The following is a 19,138-nucleotide window of genomic DNA, read 5'->3' as shown; positions in this document are numbered from 1 at the left end:
TCAGCGGCTGCATCCTTTGGACTGATTTGAAGACTGTGCTGGATTAGCAGCACCCACCGGCGGTACAAACAGTTTGTAGGAAGTGAGACGGAGGTGTAAGGCGGCGAAAAAATTGGTTTTTGCCGCAAAGACGCCCCCACCCCCCAAAAAAATACCAAAAAAGCGGGGGGGCCGGGGGGACCATCGTTCCTGGGGGAGCCTGAGGAGCTCTGGCCCAAGAGTTCTCCGGGTGATCGTAGCAGCCTGCAGACAACGGAAGAGGAAGAGATGCCGTGTGAGTTCGCACTGGTTTTAGCAAATAGCTTTATTTCTTTGTAGAGGTTTTCGAGCTACGATCGATTGGTCAGATCGACAGCATGGGTCCTGAGGTTCATTCGACGGTGCCGTGGGCTGCGTGACGTACATGAGGAGTACGGTCTTTCTGCTGCTGAGTGCGCTGAGGCAGAGCGCCTATTAATCCGGCGGGCGCAATCAAAGGCGTTCGCGAAAGACAGTAGAGCGCAACCAGCTCCGCCACTGATGGGTCCCTTGCCAAAGGACCGGCTCGAGGCCAACGGTTGGCCATTCAAATACACCGGCCTGGACTATTTTGGGCCACTGCAAGTGACGATTGGACGTCGGACAGAGAAAAGGTGGGTGGCACTATTTACATGTCTAACTACCAGGGCTATCCATTTGAAAATGGCCCACGATCTGTCGACAGATTCCTGTATAATCGCTTTGAGGAACTTTATGTGCCGCCGAGGACCGGTGGCTAGATTAAGAAGCGACAACGGAAAGAATTTCATCGGAGCCAACCGTGAAGCCAGAAGGTTCGATGAAGTTTTCGAGGCAGAAAGGTTCCAGGGTGAACTGTCATCCAAAGGAATCAAATGATTTTTCAACTGTCCGGGGGAGGGGAGGCGTATGGGAACGGATGGTCCAATGCGTTAAGAAGGTGTTGGCGCATACCGTGAAGGAGGTGGCCCCTAAGGAACACGTGCTGGAAAGCTTCCTTATCGAGGCGGAGAATATTGTCAACTCTCGTCCGCTTACCCATCTGCCAGTCACGGTGGACCAGGAGGCTCCATTGACGCCGAACGACCTGCTGAGAGGAGTAGCAAACGTTCCGGACCTCCCTTCAGATCGCGGACACCGCCAGAGAAGTGCGCCACCAGGTAGCAGTGGCGTATAGCGCGGATGATGAGAGACCGATTCTGGAAGCGTTGGGTACACGAGTATCTACCAACGCTCATTCGCAGACAGAAGTGGTGTGAGCGCGTCGAGCCTATACGTCGTGGGGATCTAGTGTACATATGTGATCCGGCCGTCCCTCGCAGGGAATGCAGGAAAGGCGTCGTGGAGGAAGTGTACCCAAGAGCTGGCGGAGTTCCACGACGAGCAGCGGTGCGAATTGACAGCGACGATCGAATGCAGCTGCTTCACGGGGGTGGGGAATGTTGCGTCGGTGGGGTTGAACGGATTAACCCAATTATCGATTGTCGGTCAATTCAAATGTAGCGCCACAATTTAGAGATTATATTTAGTTCAATGTAACCGGTTGAGGATTCTCGCTGTCTAGTGAATATGGTCACACAGCTTGAAGTTAGGAAAAGCTAAGTTTCCCGCTCCCAAGTTATTCCGATCAACGAGGTCAGAGAAGCTGGGAGGGGAGACTGCGGTAAAGTTAACTTGTATGTGTAGGGTTAAATCATAAACTTAAATATTCCTACAGAATAAAATCCGTCTGTTCAATACCATTTTACGCTACAAGATCTGGCTATTTCTTGTTTCGGTGCGGTATAGCGGGTTAAAGGCAACTCCCAGTGACCGTCGTTCGAGCGGCGTCACTTCCATATAACTGATTGATCGGAAATGCCATAACTTTTAAAGTTAGGAAATTGGGATTTTCTATGGGTAGTACGACCGTAGCACGCTTAAATCTGATGAACTCTCGAAATATTGGTCACACTGGCCAATCGATCCGACCTACCAAATAAGGATCGGCCGACTAATCCTATAGTTGCCATATAATTGAACGATTGCCCATCGGTGGTTCGAAAACTATCGCGTTAGTATCGCCTAATATACATAATTAGCTCTTATTAAAAAGCTCTTATATGCTAACAAAAAAATAAGTAGGTCGCAGGAGAACTCTAAAGTTTTAAACTATGTCAACAGAAAAAGTTCAAGTCGATACTATTGCGATAAAATAAATAGCAAATAGATGGTTTGACAGCACTAATCGTCGGAAGTGTGACCGCATCCGGCAATGCCGGTATTACTGTATTAGATAAAAAACATCAATTGAGCTATTTTATAGCTAAGTAAGTTAACTGAGAGAAGTAAAGTTATATGAATATATTTATTATAAAATATTTTTACTTTCTGGACTTAGTTTATTATTTTTTTTAACATACAACATTTCAGCCGTTCATCACAAAAAAAATAAAACCCAAATAGTTTTTTATGATTTCCCTAGGCCCATTGGTTGCTAACATTTTTCAACTTAAAACTATTGTATTAAATTTAAGTTAGCTATTTAAAACAAAGGCAATCACCAAGAGTAAAACTGCAAGCATTTAGTTAAAAAAAATTAATTTTTTTAAGCCCTCCCGACAAAATTTGGCGAACGTCACTGTAAAGAATTAGTCATTCCCCCTTATCTATCAAAATTCGGCTCTTCGCCACTATGTATGTACATTTTGTTTTAAATCAAAACGTATCAAAGCGGATTAGAGATAATCATACAAAAAAATCTCTATAAATTTGAAGAATTTAGTAGTGAAAAATTGGTCAAACGGAAGTTTATTTCTCAGTTTTGTGTTTATTTAAACATTGTCGTTTAGTTCACTTCAAGTATCGAAACAGTAAAGTCAAATCATCATTGTAAAACCTTGTCGAAATACTCGTGTACGCAAATTATTTTTATATTCAGCAAAAATATATTATTTGAATTGTAATTAAATAATAACGCATTCGGATTAATGTAGATCTTATTCGATTAAAGAATATTTTGCTATATATTTTTCAACTTTTCTAAGTGAAAGTGAAAATCTATTGGTCTCAAATAGGTCTCTTGATAATTAACCGACTGACCCAAGAAATGGACGAGGACGAGGAATTTATTCTCAACATCGACTGCCTTTTGGAGATAATAAAATATGTGATTGCTGATTGCGAGGCGATCGACTCTTATGTCAAACTGTTTAAATATGATCATTTAATCAACTTTATGCTGGCCCATGAATTTTTCCTGGAGTTGCTTGAGACTCATCACAATCATCTGTATGCGGATCTTGAAATGCCTCTGGTATGCAGAATTACAAAGATACTAATCGATCGACGAGTTACTAAATCATCAAACGGGAATGAATATTTCTGGATCTCCCTTCTGCAATCTATCAACCAAAAAAGCCCTTTTTATGTTAGATTATCTTTCGATGATGTTCACATAGACACTCGAATAACTAGTAAGTTAGAAACTTTTGTAACATTTATAAACTTACAACGAAATCCAAGTTCATATTATCTACCATTTGAAGGAAAAATAATTTATTTTCTAAATAATTAATAATATATTAATTAATATATTAAATTTGTTTTTTTAAGGCATTTCAGATAAACACCTCTCATACGATTATACAGAAAAGAAAAATGTAAATATTTCTTCAGAAACCTTAATTGACATCTGCCAATGGAACCAAAATTTGAGATCCTTGTCCTTTGAGGACACTGAAATCCAAGGAAATCCATCTGATGTTGCTCCCCATTGCGGAAATCTTGAGAAGCTAAGAATTAAGTTGAATCCGGAAAACGGCGTTGCCCAATATGCATCGTTTGCTAAGTTACCCCATTTTAAAACATTTATTATAACTGGAATTGAAAGTGGATCTCAACTACTATTCTTTAATGATTTAAAGAAGTGGCCTAAAAGTCTTACACCTTTGACACTGACCATCGAATATATTCTGACCGAAATAAGAACGTCAATTACATTTGCGTCTTTGAAATCTTTGCAATGTTTAAACACAGAAAGTATCGACTTTTTTAAATACGGTAAAGAGTGTGTGTTATTTAAAGCTGAGTACGATTTATGTAAAATATCGGAAGAAAGTTTTTCAATTGAAGAATCTCTCGCAAACATTACTTTCGATAGGAATGTCCTCATTAAGTTTGACAGGAATAAGGGAGAACTTCAACTAAAGATAGATCAAAATTCGGACATTGGTCAAATGGGTTCCCTATCAAAACTGCCCAATCTAAGTTGCTTGATCATAAATAATACATGTCAACAAAGTCCCAGTACACTTGCACAATTTCTCAGATCAATGGTTCCAAATGGGTCATTTGCTTTGAAATACTGCATAATAACTAAGGGGTCTGTAAACCAATTAGAGTGCCTAGAACTTGCAAAAATAAACTCTATTCGATTACTGGCGTGCGAGTTCTCCGAATTGGACTTGGTCAAGTTTTTGAAACCATTAACTAACTTGCAGTACCTGGTAATCGATGCTCAAAAGTCCACTAATTTCAATACTTCAGACGTAGTTTCTAGTATGCTAAATGCATGTCAGGTACATGCTACTTTAAATTGCCACGATTTTAAAATCATCTTAAACAAGATTAAGAAAACTATGGTAATTCTTATGTACACGGAGTGTAAGGCTGACATTCTAACACTTCTTGCTCTTCTTAAGGACGTTAACACCCTCGAAATCTCAGGGTGGCCAACTGGATCACTTAATCCACTTTTCGATGTAATTGCCACCAGCAATTTAAGTGCCATCGAAGAATTAAATATAAGATATTTGCATGACATAAGTTTTGAAGATGTCTCAAAAGTGTCAGAAATGCAAAACATTAAGAAATTGTCTTGCTCCTTTACAAATTTTGCTGGAATTGAGAGTTTGGCCGACTTGAATAATCTTGAGGATTTGACTATATCAGGAGAAGGAAACCTAGCCCCACTTTTCAAGAAACTCGCTGACAGGAATAGAGTACAGCGTATTCACCTTTTGACAAAAATCGTTCCCGAAGAGGTTAAAACGCTTTCCCAAATAAGGTCACTGAAAAAACTACACTGCCGTTTTACTGAATTGGAAGATTTACAATCCTTGTCTGAGCTAGCCAACTCGAGTGTTGAAGAATTGATTGTAAGCTTATCAAGTTCAAGCAATTCCCTACAAAAATTATTTGCAGCATTTTCTTCAAGTACTACCACTATGCTGCAGTGCCTAGAAATTTTTTACAAAACGGATGACCCTACCTCATATCACTCGTTTAAAACTCTTGACACAACAGAAATGTCTGAAATTTCTAAAATAAAAAGTCTAAAAAAATTAAGTGCAGGATTCTTTAATGCAGAATGCACGCAGATGTTAGTTCGATTACCAAATCTGGAGCACTTAGTAATTAAAAACGTTTTGCAATATGAAATAAGCCCATTGGAACATCTTTTTTGGGATCACAAGTCACCGACTACTCTTAGAAAATTAGACTTAAAATTCTGGATTGGATTCAATGAATGTAAGTCCTTGACTGAACTTGAAACATTGGAGTCTTTAAGTTGCAAATTGAACGAAGATCCGGGGATAGAAATTTTGGCGAACATAAATAAACTAAAAGAGTTAATCATCTATAAGGCAGAGGGCTCTCTCAGTGAACTTTTCCGCGCTTTTGCACTGAAAAGTGAGTCAACTTTACAAGAACTTCATACACCAATTATATGTTCTGATGAGATACGTGAAATATCGAAAATTGAATCGCTTTTAAAGCTAAACATTTATAATAAGAGAGGAAATAACTTCTTCTGGCTAAATACTTCAAATGGCCATTATTCTCTAAACATAGATAGCAATATCTTATTGCCGATTTTTCAATCTTGTGAAAAACTTGATTGCGTCACATTCGATTTTGAATTCGGTATGGCAATGGCTTCCAACTTTGTAAGCGAAGTAAACACAATTTTGAAATCCATAAGGGATCCTTCACTTCAGAAACCGCTGAAACTGGCTTTACTTGGAAAATCCACATGTTCAAAATTCCATGTAAGTATTATATAAGTGACACAACCCATCAGTTAATAATAATGCTGTTTTTACAGTTAGAAGACATAGATGAAGCATTCCTGACAGTCTCCTATTCAACAAGTGATCTATATAGTGCTGTAGGACTTTCCTATGATTCATTCGAATCAGATTCCGACGACTCAGATGAATATTAAATCTTAATAAACATTAATCATTAACAAAATGATCTTCTTTGTCTGCCTGCTAAGAATACCGTGCAGCTTATTCAGTTTATGTCCTCGTGCGTCCCACCGCTAGTTGGTCTACTGCCCATAATGTCCTCGGAGTCTTTGGATTCCTGCAGGCTTCTAGTGATGTCCCTGCTCCGCAAAAACCAGACACAGCCAGGTATCTGAATGTCTGAGATTGTCCCCCTTTCGTTCTCGGACTCAAGGTAGCCAATGACTTCAACTTCTTTTCTGGCTGAGCATGACGAGTGCTCAACTCCTATAAATATAAATATAACTGACTTTAATGTAAAAATGTACATATTCAGTCATTGATTTAGCTGTTACTCTTGGATATGATGGGTACGTCGTATTTGTTTAAAAGTATTAAAAAAGCATTTCCCAGCCTATAAATATTCTCGATCAGCGTCAAAAATAAAAGCAATAAAAAATCCCAACTTCCTAACTTTAAAAACACCAAAGCTATTGCATTTCCAATCGTTCAGTTATATGGCAGCAATAGGATATGGTCGGCCGATCCTTATGAAATTTGGTAGTTCGGATTGATTGGTCATATAACTATTGCTGCCATATAACTGAACGATTAAAGATTAAATTTTTTATCTTTGCGCTAGGGTTTACCAAAAGTTCATTTCAGGTGGTTGGCATAGCGAAATAATTATCTGGTATTTTTTTCGTTGATGTGAGTACCGTGGTAAAGCCTAGTACTCAGATCGACAAACGAGTACGCTAGCGTAAAAACTTTAATCTTTCCAGTGTGACAAAAATGTGGAAAGTTCATCAGAATTAAGCGTGCTACGGTCGCACTGTCAATCAGCTCGGTTTGTTGACAATCAGTAAAAATTCAAATATCCTATTTGCGGGAAAGAGCCTTTAAAATATTTTATTAACTACCTTGGCATAACAAGTCTGCCGCTGTACAAAGAAATTAAAAAACAATACAATTTAAGTTTAAACGTTGTTTATTTTAACTTACTGATAATTATTTGCTAATTTAAAGTTCATAACTGCACTTTTATTGTGATTTTTCGTACATTTTTGACTCAAGAAAAATTTTTCTCTGACAAGAGGCACCCCAGATATTATTAATGTTATTTTACCCTCACATGTAAACTCCTGCAATCGACTTTAGCGGGATTCACCAAAAGTTAATTTCAGGTGGTTGGCAACGCGATGTAATTTTGTTGTATTTTTTTCGTCGATCTGAGTACCGAGGTGAAAAAAGGCAGACGAAATGTGTACGCCAGCTGTTTGCCTCTCGCTCTCTGTCATGACTGACGAACAGTTTTCGTACTAGGCTTAACGAATTGAAAATGGCTAGATATGGCTCGATAACATACCCGCTGCCATCTCTGACGATTACGTGGACTCGTTATCGATAGCCGCGTTTCCACTTTCGACGCATACAGAATTTGCAACGCCGCAGAAAACTGAAAAATCCCAGGATTATTCGCGATTTATTAGCAAAAGTGCTAATAAAGTTAATTTCAGAAAAAGGCAAACAAGGTAAGCGCAAATAATACCATTTAAATTGGCCTAGTTTAGGGCCATGTTCCGCTGCAAAGAGATATTTCCTTTGTGGTCGGGGTGCCGCCATTTTCTTTTCACTTGGTCGCCGCTTGTCCGCTTGCTTTTCACCCGTACTTTCACAAGGCCAATCTTGAATACGTTGCAGAATCCCAAACCCGAATTGCCAGAAGGTTCCCAGGCAGCACCAGCACACAGGAAAAGCGTACCGGAAGAGCCGCCCATGAGTAGTCATCGAGACGGAGCCGGAGCCGATCGAATCACAATCAAAATCCACAACATGAAGCGCAGCGCCTCGCGCTCCCCGGGTCCGGCCTCTAGGAGCAGTTTGTCGCGGAACTCGCGGAGCATGGGTCGAGGCTACGACAACGGCAGCGGTGTGCCGGGCGACTCTCCCGAGCGCCTGTCGCCAGAGCGCATGCGGCGGCGCTTGGAGCGCTCGCCGAGTCCACGTGGCCGCTACGGATCCCCGCACCGGGAGCCGTACATGCGCGGCCCTCCACCAGCGGAGCGTCCTGCTGGCTATAAGGTCCTGTGCGTAAGCGCTTTGCCACCGAAGGCTCCCGACGATTTTATCGAGGAGACGCTCTACCGCGAGTATAAGAAGTTTGGCGACTTTAGTGTGCGTTTGGCCCACGACCTGGACGAGAGGGTAGCCTACGTCTGCTTCCGAACGCCGGAGGACGCGCGCGAGGCCAAGCACCACAAGCCGCGCCTGATCATCTACGACAAGATGGCTATTGTAGAGCCGGTTTACAAGAGCACCACCAGGCCAGAGTATAGGTGGGATTTTCTTTAACAATTTCCGTTTTTTATGTTGCCTAACAAGGTACTCCTACTTTCCAGACCGCGCGGGCACTCAATGTCCCCGCCAGACTACGAGCGCTACCACTACTCGCGCTCTCCTATGGGCCAGGGGGTTCCTCTGGATCACCGCCGTCCCCCGCTTGATCCCTATGACCGCTACGGTCCGCCCCATATGCACCCGCACGCAGTGCATCCACGCGACTATCGACCAATGCACCACGATTATCCTCATCCGCCACGCGGACCTCCTCTACATCGCGGCGGCCACCCACATCACCTCCATGGCCATGCGCCTCCACATCAGTACTCTCCAATGAGGCCATTAGCACCTCGCCCACACGCTCCCTATGAAAAGCCGGAGAGCAAGAAGGACAAGTTCCCTAACTACCTGCACCACGTGCAGCCCGAGGACGATCCCCTCTCTACGCGCACACTGTTCGCGGGAAATCTAGAGGTGACAATCGCCGACGACGAGTTGCGTCGCATCTTCGGAAAGTATGGTGTGGTGGATGATATCGACATCAAGCGACCACCGCCGGGCACGGGTAACGCTTTCGCGTTTGTGCGCTACCAGAATCTGGACATGGCCCATCGGGCCAAGATTGAGCTGTCCGGCCAGTACATAGGCAAGTTCCAGTGCAAGATTGGATACGGCAAGGTGACTCCGGCCACACGAATGTGGATCGGAGGTTTGGGGGCATGGACCTCGGTCACTCAGCTAGAGCGAGAGTTCGATCGCTTTGGGGCCATCAAGAAGATCGACTACCAGAAGGGCGAGCCGTACGCATACATTGAATACGAGACAGTGGAGGCGGCCACAGCAGCTGTAAAAGAGATGCGAGGATTTCCGTTGGGTGGGCCTGAGCGCCGACTTCGCACGGACTTTGCAGAGTTGCCGGGGGCCACGCCGGCCGCGCCGTTCAAGGGATCCAAGCCGCCGTATGACGAAAGTGCGCTAGAGTACCGGCGCCCGGAGTATGATCCCTACTATGAGGAGTCTGCAGCGTATGCACCGCGAGGTGGCTACTCCCCGTATCCGCCTAGAGGTGGCTACCGAGGACGTGGTGGCTATCGCGGAAGGGGACGAGGAATGTACCACTACCACAACGATGTTCACAGGCCGCCGCATCCTGGCTCCTTGGCCGGTTCTTCTTCGTCGGTTCCGCCGCCCGGAGGAGTGGACGACGAGTGGCGGCGCCCACCAGGAGAATCATACGACAGGGGAGCCCGCTCCAGCTCTCGGGAGCCTGGCGTGGAACGCTCTCGCTCGAGATCGCCTTTAAAGCGGGCTCGGTCTCCCGGATCTGATTCCGACACCTCGACTCGTCGCAACGACGCCCTTGGATCGGCAAGTACGGTGCCGGATGTTGCGCGCAAGTGCAGCACCGTGTGGACTGGAGCGCTAATCCTTAAGAGCTCCCTGTTCCCAGCCAAGTTCCATCTAACAGACGGAGACACAGATATTGTAGAGTCGCTAATGCGCGATGAGGAAGGCAAGCACAACCTACGCATTACTCAGCGCCTGCGCTTGGATCCGCCGAAGCTGGACGATGTGCAGAAGCGGATTGCATCCTCATCTTCGCATGCTATCTTCATGGGCCTGGCGGGTTCAACGAATGAAACCAATTGCGACGATGCCAGCGTTCAGACGCGTCCGCTGAGGAACCTGGTCTCCTATCTAAAGCAGAAAGAGGCTGCCGGCGTTATCTCGTTGCTGAACAAGGAGACGGAGGCCACCGGCGTGCTGTACGCCTTTCCGCCCTGCGACTTCTCCACGGAGCTGCTGAAGCGCACCTGCCACAGCCTCACGGAGGAGGGCCTGAAAGAGGACCACCTGGTCATTGTGGTGGTTCGCGGCGGAACGGCCTAAGGGGGAGTGGTGTTGGAGGGGGAGGAGAAGCAAGTGCTGGACAAACTGGAGGTAATGACTAGCCACAGTGCTGAAAGGAAGACTCCGCCGCACCTAACTAGAAAGTAGCAGCCGTAGACGTATATTAGATGCCCCTCTCGAAAGGAGGAGGAGTACGAACTGGGGTCACATACATGCAAGGGACGTGTATGTGCATCCTTCAAGCACCGCACACACACACATGATGCACAAACACAGAGACATGAGCAGAACCCAGGAGACATCATCCACACCTCATGACCCCTGACCCGTATTAATTAACCATTAATTAACTTTCTTTTGCAGACAGGATCTCTCTTTATGGTTTCATTTCAAGTTCTCGATGTGTTAGTGACAGTGAAGTTTATACATATTTTTATTATTGTGCTAAAAAGGTTGAAACCAATCAAACCATATTGTATACAAACGCATCCATACAGTTTTTCAAATTTTATTATGTTAAAGTGTACAACTGAGAATGAAAACAACACAAGTAAAACACCTTAAATTTAAAAAAAAAAAAAAAAAAAACTAGATTTGAGTGTCCGCTTTGATCAATAACTAGTGCAAAATAATCTCGATAACAGTTTTTGTGTTCCTTAAAATTAATTTCCTATTTTGATTTGTGTTGCGCTGATGATTTTGCATTTGGTCTTTGGTTTGTGAACTATGTTGATAAAAATACAGTGCGACAAAAAGTGCACCCAGTAGTGGTCTGATTGTCCAGTTGATGATTCCAAAACAAAGATTACGAAGTGTTTGCAGAGTTTGTTTGCAGTGCGATTCCGCCGTAAAAACAGCAATCAGTGCGAAAGTGTTTAATTCTGGCTAAGCTCTAGTTCTCCCTCGATCTCCCAGAGGTTTCTTGGTGTTTTTTGGCCTGTGGGTGCGTGAAAGTGGCTACCAAATCCAAATCTAGTGTTCCGAACCCCGATTTGTATATCCGTCTTCCATCCGAAGAGAGAACGTCGTGTAGCATTTGCTCCAAAATGTCTCTGCTGTTTGATTGGGTTTGGCAATTGTTACATTGGTTTTCTTGTGGCTGCTCCTCAACAGAATGGTGTTTTGTTTATAATTTATACATGCGTTCATGCGACATTTACATGTTTCTGTGAGTTTAAGTGTCATTCCACGGACGAAACATCAACTATGATAATAATCCAAGTAGTTGGCCCAGTTCATGTGCTGTGTATGCGTGTGTTCTCAAATATATTATATATATACCAATCGTAAATCTGTACACTCAGAGATAGTTATAACGATCAAACGCAGTTAATTGACATCATTAGACAGGTGTTCGAGTAATTTATGCTTCAACAAATATTATAAAAACTATTATACTGCTATTTAAATAAACGTCATCTATCGAATCCCAATGTGTTCAAGAATCTGGTGTCGAAAAATGTGAGTTACAGTGCAACCAAGTGCCGAACAAAGTGAATCAATCTGGTGACCAACAGAGGAAGGTAAAAAATATGTAACATTAACTTCAATTTTAATAACAACTCGAAGGCGCCCAGTCCCCCGAATACCGATTTCAATCGTAGTACAGGTAAAAGGTGGTGCAGACCGCAAAGTACGACGGTCTCTCCACGCTGTAGGTCACAAATCCGTCTTTTTCAGCATCCCACAGGAAGTTGACCATGGAGTAGAGGCCCTGCATCAGGAACTCACCCACAGTGACCAGCACTATGTAGCGATATCTGGTAGAAAGTGGTCAGTAAAATATTAAACTGCTACCAACACAACTCACCTGTCGTAGTTATCGAGCTTAATCCGGTTCTTGATCTCCTCGCTGACCTGAGCCGCCATGTGCAGAGAGTGCTTGGGATGGAACATGTACTCATCGTTGTAGTGCCGATTCATCACCGCCTTGATAATGTTCTCCACGCGCTCCTTGTTGAGCGGATTCTTCGACTCCAGTCGATAGGTGGGCATGAACCGCATGGTGGGCTGCGAATCATGCGGATCTTAAGATACAAATGGGAGTTGGGGTGGACATTTAACAGACTCACCTTGGCCGCCGGAGCCCCCATGCCCAAGGGAACGCCAATGTGCGACTTGGTCAGCGATCCGCGCTGGCTGCTCGCTGGCCTCTGCATGGTGATGAAATGGGAAACCGAACATGCATGTTAGTTCTGCCGCAGGCACACTACATATAAACGCCCCCCGCCCATAGAATCACCACGAGATTCGCGTGACTTGGCAAAATTTCAGACAAACCATACATTCTCGTGTTCACTTTCCGTTACAAGCATCAATTCATTAAAAAGACATCAAATACCTATTGGAACCATAATGACAAAATCAATCGTATACCTTTTCACGCTCCTGCCCCAAGCAAAGATTCACCAGACCCGACCAGTTCTTTGCTGCAGCGGCTGCCATTTTTCTGGTACTAATGGAATCGAGTCGGGTCGAGTGCGTCGCGGTTAGCCATAAAACCACAAATGATTATGCCATTAAGCCATTCCCTGCCCGATTGCTTGACGGCCTGTCGCCGTGGCAATTCGTGGCGTTTGTTGAATCAATACGAACCAAATTATGCGCCACTTGTCAGCCAAACTTACCGGCTTTTGGTTGCCCTCGGCCGACTTTTCCTTCTTCTCCTTTTTTCCCTTCCCCGTTTCCGCCTCCTTGGCGGGAGCCTCGGGTGCGACTTCCTTGCTTCGCCGCTCTTCCGGTGAGTCACCCATGATCACAGTGTTTAACTACAAGTTTTTCGTGAACTCCCAGACTCAAACCGAAATATAACATTAAAAAACACAGGAAAATAAGGCCCAGAGCCCTCTTAGATTGACAGTAAATCGAAGACGGGGTTACAACGACAATTAGTTTACACTTTATTTGGTTTGCAATATGTGAGGGGAATATGTTTCGCGTTTTGTGTTATCATTTTGGTTCGGTCTCTGGTTTAAAGTATAATAAACATATACCCACAGTCAGTAGACGATAATACACATACAAATTTACGATATTTACGTTATTTTTGAGTGCTCTTGTGGCCATAAAACATCAATTACATATATATACACATATTCAAATACAAATATACTCGATACATAATTCGGATTCGGTTAAATACACACCTAATAAATTGTCTATAAAAAAGAAAACAATAACAGTGCGAATTCTTGGCCACATTTCCTTGTCTTTGTCTGTTGCTTCAACTATTTTGAGTCCAGGACTCCGAGTATGTGTAGATGTAGACTTTAACGAACAGTTGAGTGTTTTTAAAACATTCGTGGCTCTTCGAAATATAAAAACTTAAATTCGGTTACAAAACCTGCAGTACAACTACTAAAAATTGGCGATAAAAACGCGTTGGTGGAGATAACACAACACCGAGGAACAATTTCTTAGACATCTAACATCCATGTACTATATTGGCCAGTGGCCTTATAAAAGAATAGCGTATCCGTCTCGTGCAAATTTTGGTGCAGACTTATGTAAATATTGGAAAGTACTAAATTTCTCCGTTTGTCTTTTCTTGCTTGTTTTAGATTTTTGTTTCCTCATTTAGATATTCGTACCAAAGTTAGTTTCAGTCGTGTAGTGGACACATAGGTAAAGCTTTAGTTGCGATCCGGGAGTATGCTCGCAAATGTGTGACTTGTAACTTGTTTACATAAATAGACACATTTCTGTTAGCCGATAAATCGTATGCAGTGTATAGTGGACACGTATAAGATGCAATAATTATAATCAGTGGGTTTCGTTAGTACATATAGTAATTGCTGGATTGTTTTGTGTTATATGCTATGCTCAGCGGTGTCTTCGATCTGCTGTTTGTTTTTCAATATGCCTCTAAAAATGTAGCTTTTGGAATTCGATTAGTTTCGAGTTATTTTTTGATGGCACCGTTATTTCATAACGCCACATTTGGTCCAAAAATTGTTATGTTTATAAATCATCTTTTAATACCGCAGCTAGTCGTTGGAGCGCACTTTGCGCAGTGAACCGCGATTGAACTTGCAGATGGACTCAAGCAGAGCGGATCGGGTCAGCTCGTCGCCTTCGGCGCCCTCCGTATCCTCGGCCAGCATATTCGGTGTGGACGACTGCCGTTCCACCGGTGCGCCGGGCGACGCCGGCAATTCCTGCTGATATATGCCGCCCAAGTGCGGCGCCGGAGTGAGCGGTGGGGCTAAAAGAAAAACGGAATCGCATGTGAGTCGGGTGAGTCGAAGGGAACAAGCTAACAAACTACTGATTGGAAGCCGTGAACGGTTGTTAGATAACTACATTTGATGCCGGCCATTGTGGGCTCCTCGGGTGTGCTGTCGGAGCGGTTGAAGGAGTCGGCCCCACATAACCCACCAACCACCGCGGTGCTGGAGGAAGCTGCTGCTGCAGTCGCAGCCACAAGCGACAAGCGTCCATTGTTCGTTTGGATTGAACCTTGCTGCTTTAGCTTCGACTGTTTGTGCTCTAGTTTCTAGACGTAAGCATCGATTCAAATAAACGAAAAGAAAAACCAAAAAGTGTTCGTTAAGTGGCTGTGTGAGATTGAACTACGTGAAATGCTTGGGGTTTGGGCAACTAACTGCTTTTTGCTTAGACTTGCGTTTCTCCTCCTCGGAGCTCATCAGTTCCTGGACGCGCACAATACGCTTCTGGTTCTTCACCGACTTCTGTTCGTCTCGTAGTCGATTCTCGCTCTTGATTGCTGCCTGCTTAAGCAGCTCCTTGGCGTTTAGGGATAGTTTGAAATACGGCTTCTCTGCGTTGGCAGCGGCGCCTCCTCCCTCAGTTGAAGCATACTGCGTGAAGAACCTGTGACCAAGCAGTTGCTCCAGCGTCGGTAGGCCGGCTTTGCAAGCTTCCTTGGAGAGAATGCTTTCCAACAGGCATTCTGCAAAGGTAAATGGATTATAGAAGCAAACCGAAAGCTTGGTAATTTCCAAGAACCCACTTAACGCCTCTGGACATTCAGTAATTTGGCGAACAACAGATTCCTGCAGAGGATAACCCATGGCCATTTCAAAGAGAATATGGCCAAAACAGTAAACATCAATAGTTTCTATGGCATGAATCTTGCTATGTTGCATAAAAAATGGCCGGTAGAAGGCGGGTACGCCCAGCAAAAAGTTTTCGATGTCCAGCAGCTTAACACAATCGTCCACTATTACAATGTTTCCGGAGTGTAAGTGACCTGCCGAGATTGCCAACAAATTTAGATTGTTTTTTTTTTTTTTTCGGAAAAACCAGGTTTAACTTGCCATATGCATAGCCCTTGGAATGCAAAAATATGAGTGCCTCTAGGATTTGCTTGCCGTATGTGGCCACTTGTTTCATTGAGAGGGCAGTGCGCCCCTTCGGATTTCCGTACTTGCTGAGAAAGGGATTCTTTGGATTCGCAGCCATGCACAAAACATCCTTTAGGGTACCGTGCTTATGAAACCTATGTCGGGAATGGGCCACAAATTTATTTATATTTTTGAAATAGAGTTTTAGATACTTACTTCCTGATGACGAGGCAACCGTTTTCTGTGTGAGCGGCCAGGAGCACAGGCTCGATGTGCGGGTGCTGCAGGCCCATCAGGCTCTTCATTATGCCACCGATTTCCTTCTCGTCAACGAACTTGTCCGGCCCGTATTCGAGCCACTCGGCCACCACTTCGGCTCCGGGATCCAGGGTTCCCGCATCGATGGAGTGACCGCTGCCATTGCTGCTCCCGGCGGCGAAATGCTTGCTCTGATGCGTCTGGGAGCCACTCTTGACCAGCTGCTTGTTGTGGCTCTTCTCCGGCGGCTTGGTGGTCACCTTGAAGTAGTGCTTTCGCAGGCGCCAACCTATGGCGCCCATGCTTCCGCCCAGCGACCATGTCGTGTCGTTTCGCAAGCAGAGCATGGCATTCTGCACGGCATGGTCTGCGGAGGATTAAACAGATTAATGTGTGTTTTCAGCCTCCCTAGGAAAATTAACCTACCGTGAAAGGACTGCGAGTAACTCTCGGGATCTACGAAGCGCTTGGCTGGCAACGAGGAGGCCAGTATGGGATTCATTAGTACGGCGTTTATGTACACTTGCAGGGCTTGTTTCCGTTCAGCTACGAACTCCGGGCGCATGTTACCAAAGATGCGCTTGCGAGGCAGCGGCAGATCGATGCCGGAGACGCGAAGAGATTTGTCCAGCCGGTCGAAGTCATTGTAGCGGCGAAGTACGGTCCAGTAGTCCTTGTTGCTGGCGCCCCTCCACACGCGCAGCAGGTACTCCTGCAAGCAGACATACACACATATGTACTCACTCGCCGATTGTATGAAATCATCAACAATTATTGATTTTTCGCTGGGGTCAGAAGCTCCTCCCCCCTGAGAATTACCACCTACCGTATGTCCGGCGACCTCCTGGACGGCGGTTATCTCGCAGCTCAGCGCCTGGGTGTCGTCAATTGGCAATTTCCGTTCATATCTGCTCGCAAATACGGCCATTGGACTCCTTTGGATACATTTTCCACTTCACTCAGCGAGCTGCGCTGCTCCCGATAAATGTGTGTATGTGTGGGCTTTGTCCAGTCTCCACCCTTTTGGACGCAGAATGTTCAGTGTCTTTTAACACTCGACGACTTCTCAAGATTCTCGATTAAGCCCGGATTATCTGGCACTTGCGAACTGCCTTTCCTGATTCGTATGCTTTTCAGGCCAATTGGACCTGAATATATTTTTTTCACTGTTTACATATAATCGTTAATAGCTAAGTGTTGCACAGTGTCACAATTCAGATAGCTTTGCATCCGGCATTTGTCATTACTGAATCAGAGATGTCCCGAAAATAAGCTGTATTTCTGGTAGCTAAATAAATATGGCAATTTAGCTTTAAGAAGATAAAGAAGCTCATAGAAATCGATCCGAAAGGAATTAAATGTACATATTATTTATTATTTAATTCATGTCCGATTCTAATTGTATCCATTAAATATTCTTAATGCAACCAATTATTTTATTTAATTAAAGTTTTTATATAAGTTTTACAAAATTTACTATAATTTTTTGTTTTAAATATTCAACATTGTTAGCAGAAATGTACATGTAAATAAAGATTGGCACTTAACTAAATTTAGATTTATTTAGACTTAGCTTGAAAAGGGTTAACTGCTCAGCACTACCGCGGACGGATTCGCAAGTTATCGATAACGGGGATGAGCTTGCGTTGTTGTTCTTAGCTAGTGCGAAGTAATTGGGAATACAAGTGAACATGGCCGCAAACTACGCAAATCCGGGCAAGGGAATCTCGACGGCGATCCTGCGCAACCAGCTAATGGGCCTGATCAACTTTACCGGCACGCACAAGGACCAAGCGGACAAGTACCGTCAGCTGCTGAAGACGGTATTGGCAAACACCGGCCATGAGCTGATCGATGGCCTCCGGCTTTTCGTAGAGGCGATTGTGAACGAGCACGTCAGCCTGGTCATCTCGCGCCAGATCCTTAACGACGTGGGCGGCGAGCTGAGCAAGCTGCCCGACGACCTGTCCAAGCAGCTTTCCCACTTCACTCTGGAGAAAGTCAATCCGCGCGTCATCTCGTTTGAGGAGCAAGTGGCTGGAATACGGTTCCACCTGGCCAACATCTACGAGCGCAACCAGCAGTGGCGCGATGCTGCCACTGTCCTAGTGGGCATTCCTCTGGAGACTGGCCAGAAGCAGTACTCCGTGGAGTGCAAGCTGGGCACCTACTTGAAGATTGCCCGTCTCTATCTGGAAGACAACGACTCTGTGCAGGCTGAGCTGTTTATCAATCGCGCCTCGCTGTTGCAGGCCGAGACTAACTCCGAGGAGCTGCAGGTAAATCGCATCTTATAGTTAACCCTTATTCGATAAAATCTTTTGAAAATCACCCTCTTAAGGTGCTCTACAAAGTCTGCTATGCCCGAGTGCTGGACTACCGGCGCAAGTTTATTGAGGCTGCCCAGCGATACAACGAGCTCTCCTACCGCAAGATTGTGGACCAGGGCGAGCGGATGACGGCGCTCAAGAAGGCGCTCATCTGCACAGTCCTCGCCTCCGCCGGGCAACAGCGGTCCCGGATGCTGGCCACTCTGTTCAAGGACGAACGCTGCCAGCACCTGCCGGCTTATGGGATTCTGGAGAAGATGTACTTGGAGCGCATCATCCGGCGCTCCGAGCTGCAGGAGTTCGAGGCCTTGCTGCAGGACCACCAAAAGGCTGCCACACCCGATGGCAGCTCGATCCTGGATCGGGCTGTTTTCGAGCACAATCTGCTGTCGGCTAGCAAGCTGTACAATAACATAACTTTCGAGGAGCTGGGAGCTCTACTGGACATACCCGCGGTGAAGGCGGAGAAGATCGCCTCCCAGATGATCACAGAGGGCCGCATGAACGGACACATCGACCAGATCTCCGGCATTGTGCACTTCGAGAACCGCGAACTACTGCCGCAGTGGGATAGACAGATCCAGTCGCTGTGCTATCAAGTGAATTCCATTATAGAGAAGATAAGTGTCGCCGAGCCAGATTGGCTAGATAACCTGAACTGAACCCGGCTCTCACCAACCCATCTCCCCCTCACTAACCTTCATCTTCATGAGCGAAGTCGGCAAATAAGAGCGCAGCAAATCGGATACTAACCGCGTCTGCGATAGATTTCATTTTTAATTTATAAAAATAAATGAAATTATGTACATTATCGATCCTGTGGAACCAAAAGAAAACAAAA

At 44.8% G+C, this 19,138-nt stretch overlaps 4 protein-coding genes across 5 annotated transcripts; 2 read left to right on the top strand and 2 right to left on the bottom strand.

Annotated features, from left to right (window-relative positions):
- The first annotated feature begins 7,606 nt into the window (after window positions 1-7,606).
- On the top strand, window positions 7,607-11,830 carry LOC108039064 (RNA-binding protein spenito). Its single transcript, XM_017115976.2, has 3 exons — window positions 7,607-7,744; window positions 7,914-8,548; window positions 8,612-11,830. Exons 2-3 carry the CDS (start codon window positions 7,989-7,991, stop codon window positions 10,440-10,442), a joined length of 2,391 nt encoding a protein of 796 aa, XP_016971465.1. The 5' UTR covers window positions 7,607-7,744; window positions 7,914-7,988; the 3' UTR covers window positions 10,443-11,830.
- A 108-nt stretch (window positions 11,831-11,938) lies between these two features.
- LOC108039066 (dynein light chain Tctex-type protein 2B) lies at window positions 11,939-13,189 on the bottom strand. 2 transcript variants are annotated; one of them, XM_017115978.1, is made up of 4 exons: window positions 13,031-13,189; window positions 12,476-12,556; window positions 12,214-12,413; window positions 11,939-12,163 (listed from the first exon to the last, which is right to left on the bottom strand). In XM_017115978.1, exons 1-4 carry the CDS (start codon window positions 13,154-13,156, stop codon window positions 11,998-12,000), a joined length of 573 nt encoding a protein of 190 aa, XP_016971467.1. In that variant the 5' UTR covers window positions 13,157-13,189; the 3' UTR covers window positions 11,939-11,997. The 2 variants fall into 2 exon arrangements, with proteins under 2 accessions (XP_016971467.1, XP_044317685.1); XM_044461750.1 differs by having other exon boundaries at window positions 12,780-13,111.
- A 90-nt stretch (window positions 13,190-13,279) lies between these two features.
- On the bottom strand, window positions 13,280-17,179 carry LOC108039065 (PX domain-containing protein kinase-like protein). The gene is made up of 8 exons (XM_017115977.2): window positions 16,794-17,179; window positions 16,394-16,679; window positions 15,926-16,334; window positions 15,683-15,864; window positions 15,376-15,615; window positions 15,008-15,315; window positions 14,706-14,898; window positions 13,280-14,607 (listed from the first exon to the last, which is right to left on the bottom strand). Exons 1-8 carry the CDS (start codon window positions 16,893-16,895, stop codon window positions 14,390-14,392), a joined length of 1,938 nt encoding a protein of 645 aa, XP_016971466.1. The 5' UTR covers window positions 16,896-17,179; the 3' UTR covers window positions 13,280-14,389.
- A 416-nt stretch (window positions 17,180-17,595) lies between these two features.
- Window positions 17,596-19,108, top strand: LOC108039062 (COP9 signalosome complex subunit 4). The gene is made up of 2 exons (XM_017115973.2): window positions 17,596-18,246; window positions 18,309-19,108. Exons 1-2 carry the CDS (start codon window positions 17,659-17,661, stop codon window positions 18,957-18,959), a joined length of 1,239 nt encoding a protein of 412 aa, XP_016971462.1. The 5' UTR covers window positions 17,596-17,658; the 3' UTR covers window positions 18,960-19,108.
- Window positions 19,109-19,138: the final 30 nt, after the last annotated feature.

Source organism: Drosophila rhopaloa, unplaced genomic scaffold (genome assembly GCF_018152115.1).
Source record: "Drosophila rhopaloa isolate 14029-0021.01 unplaced genomic scaffold, ASM1815211v1 contig_69, whole genome shotgun sequence".
Lineage (NCBI taxonomy): Eukaryota > Metazoa > Arthropoda > Insecta > Diptera > Drosophilidae > Drosophila > Drosophila rhopaloa.
The sequence above is the reverse complement of the archived record's forward strand: the minus strand, read 5'-3'. Positions and strand labels throughout refer to the sequence as shown.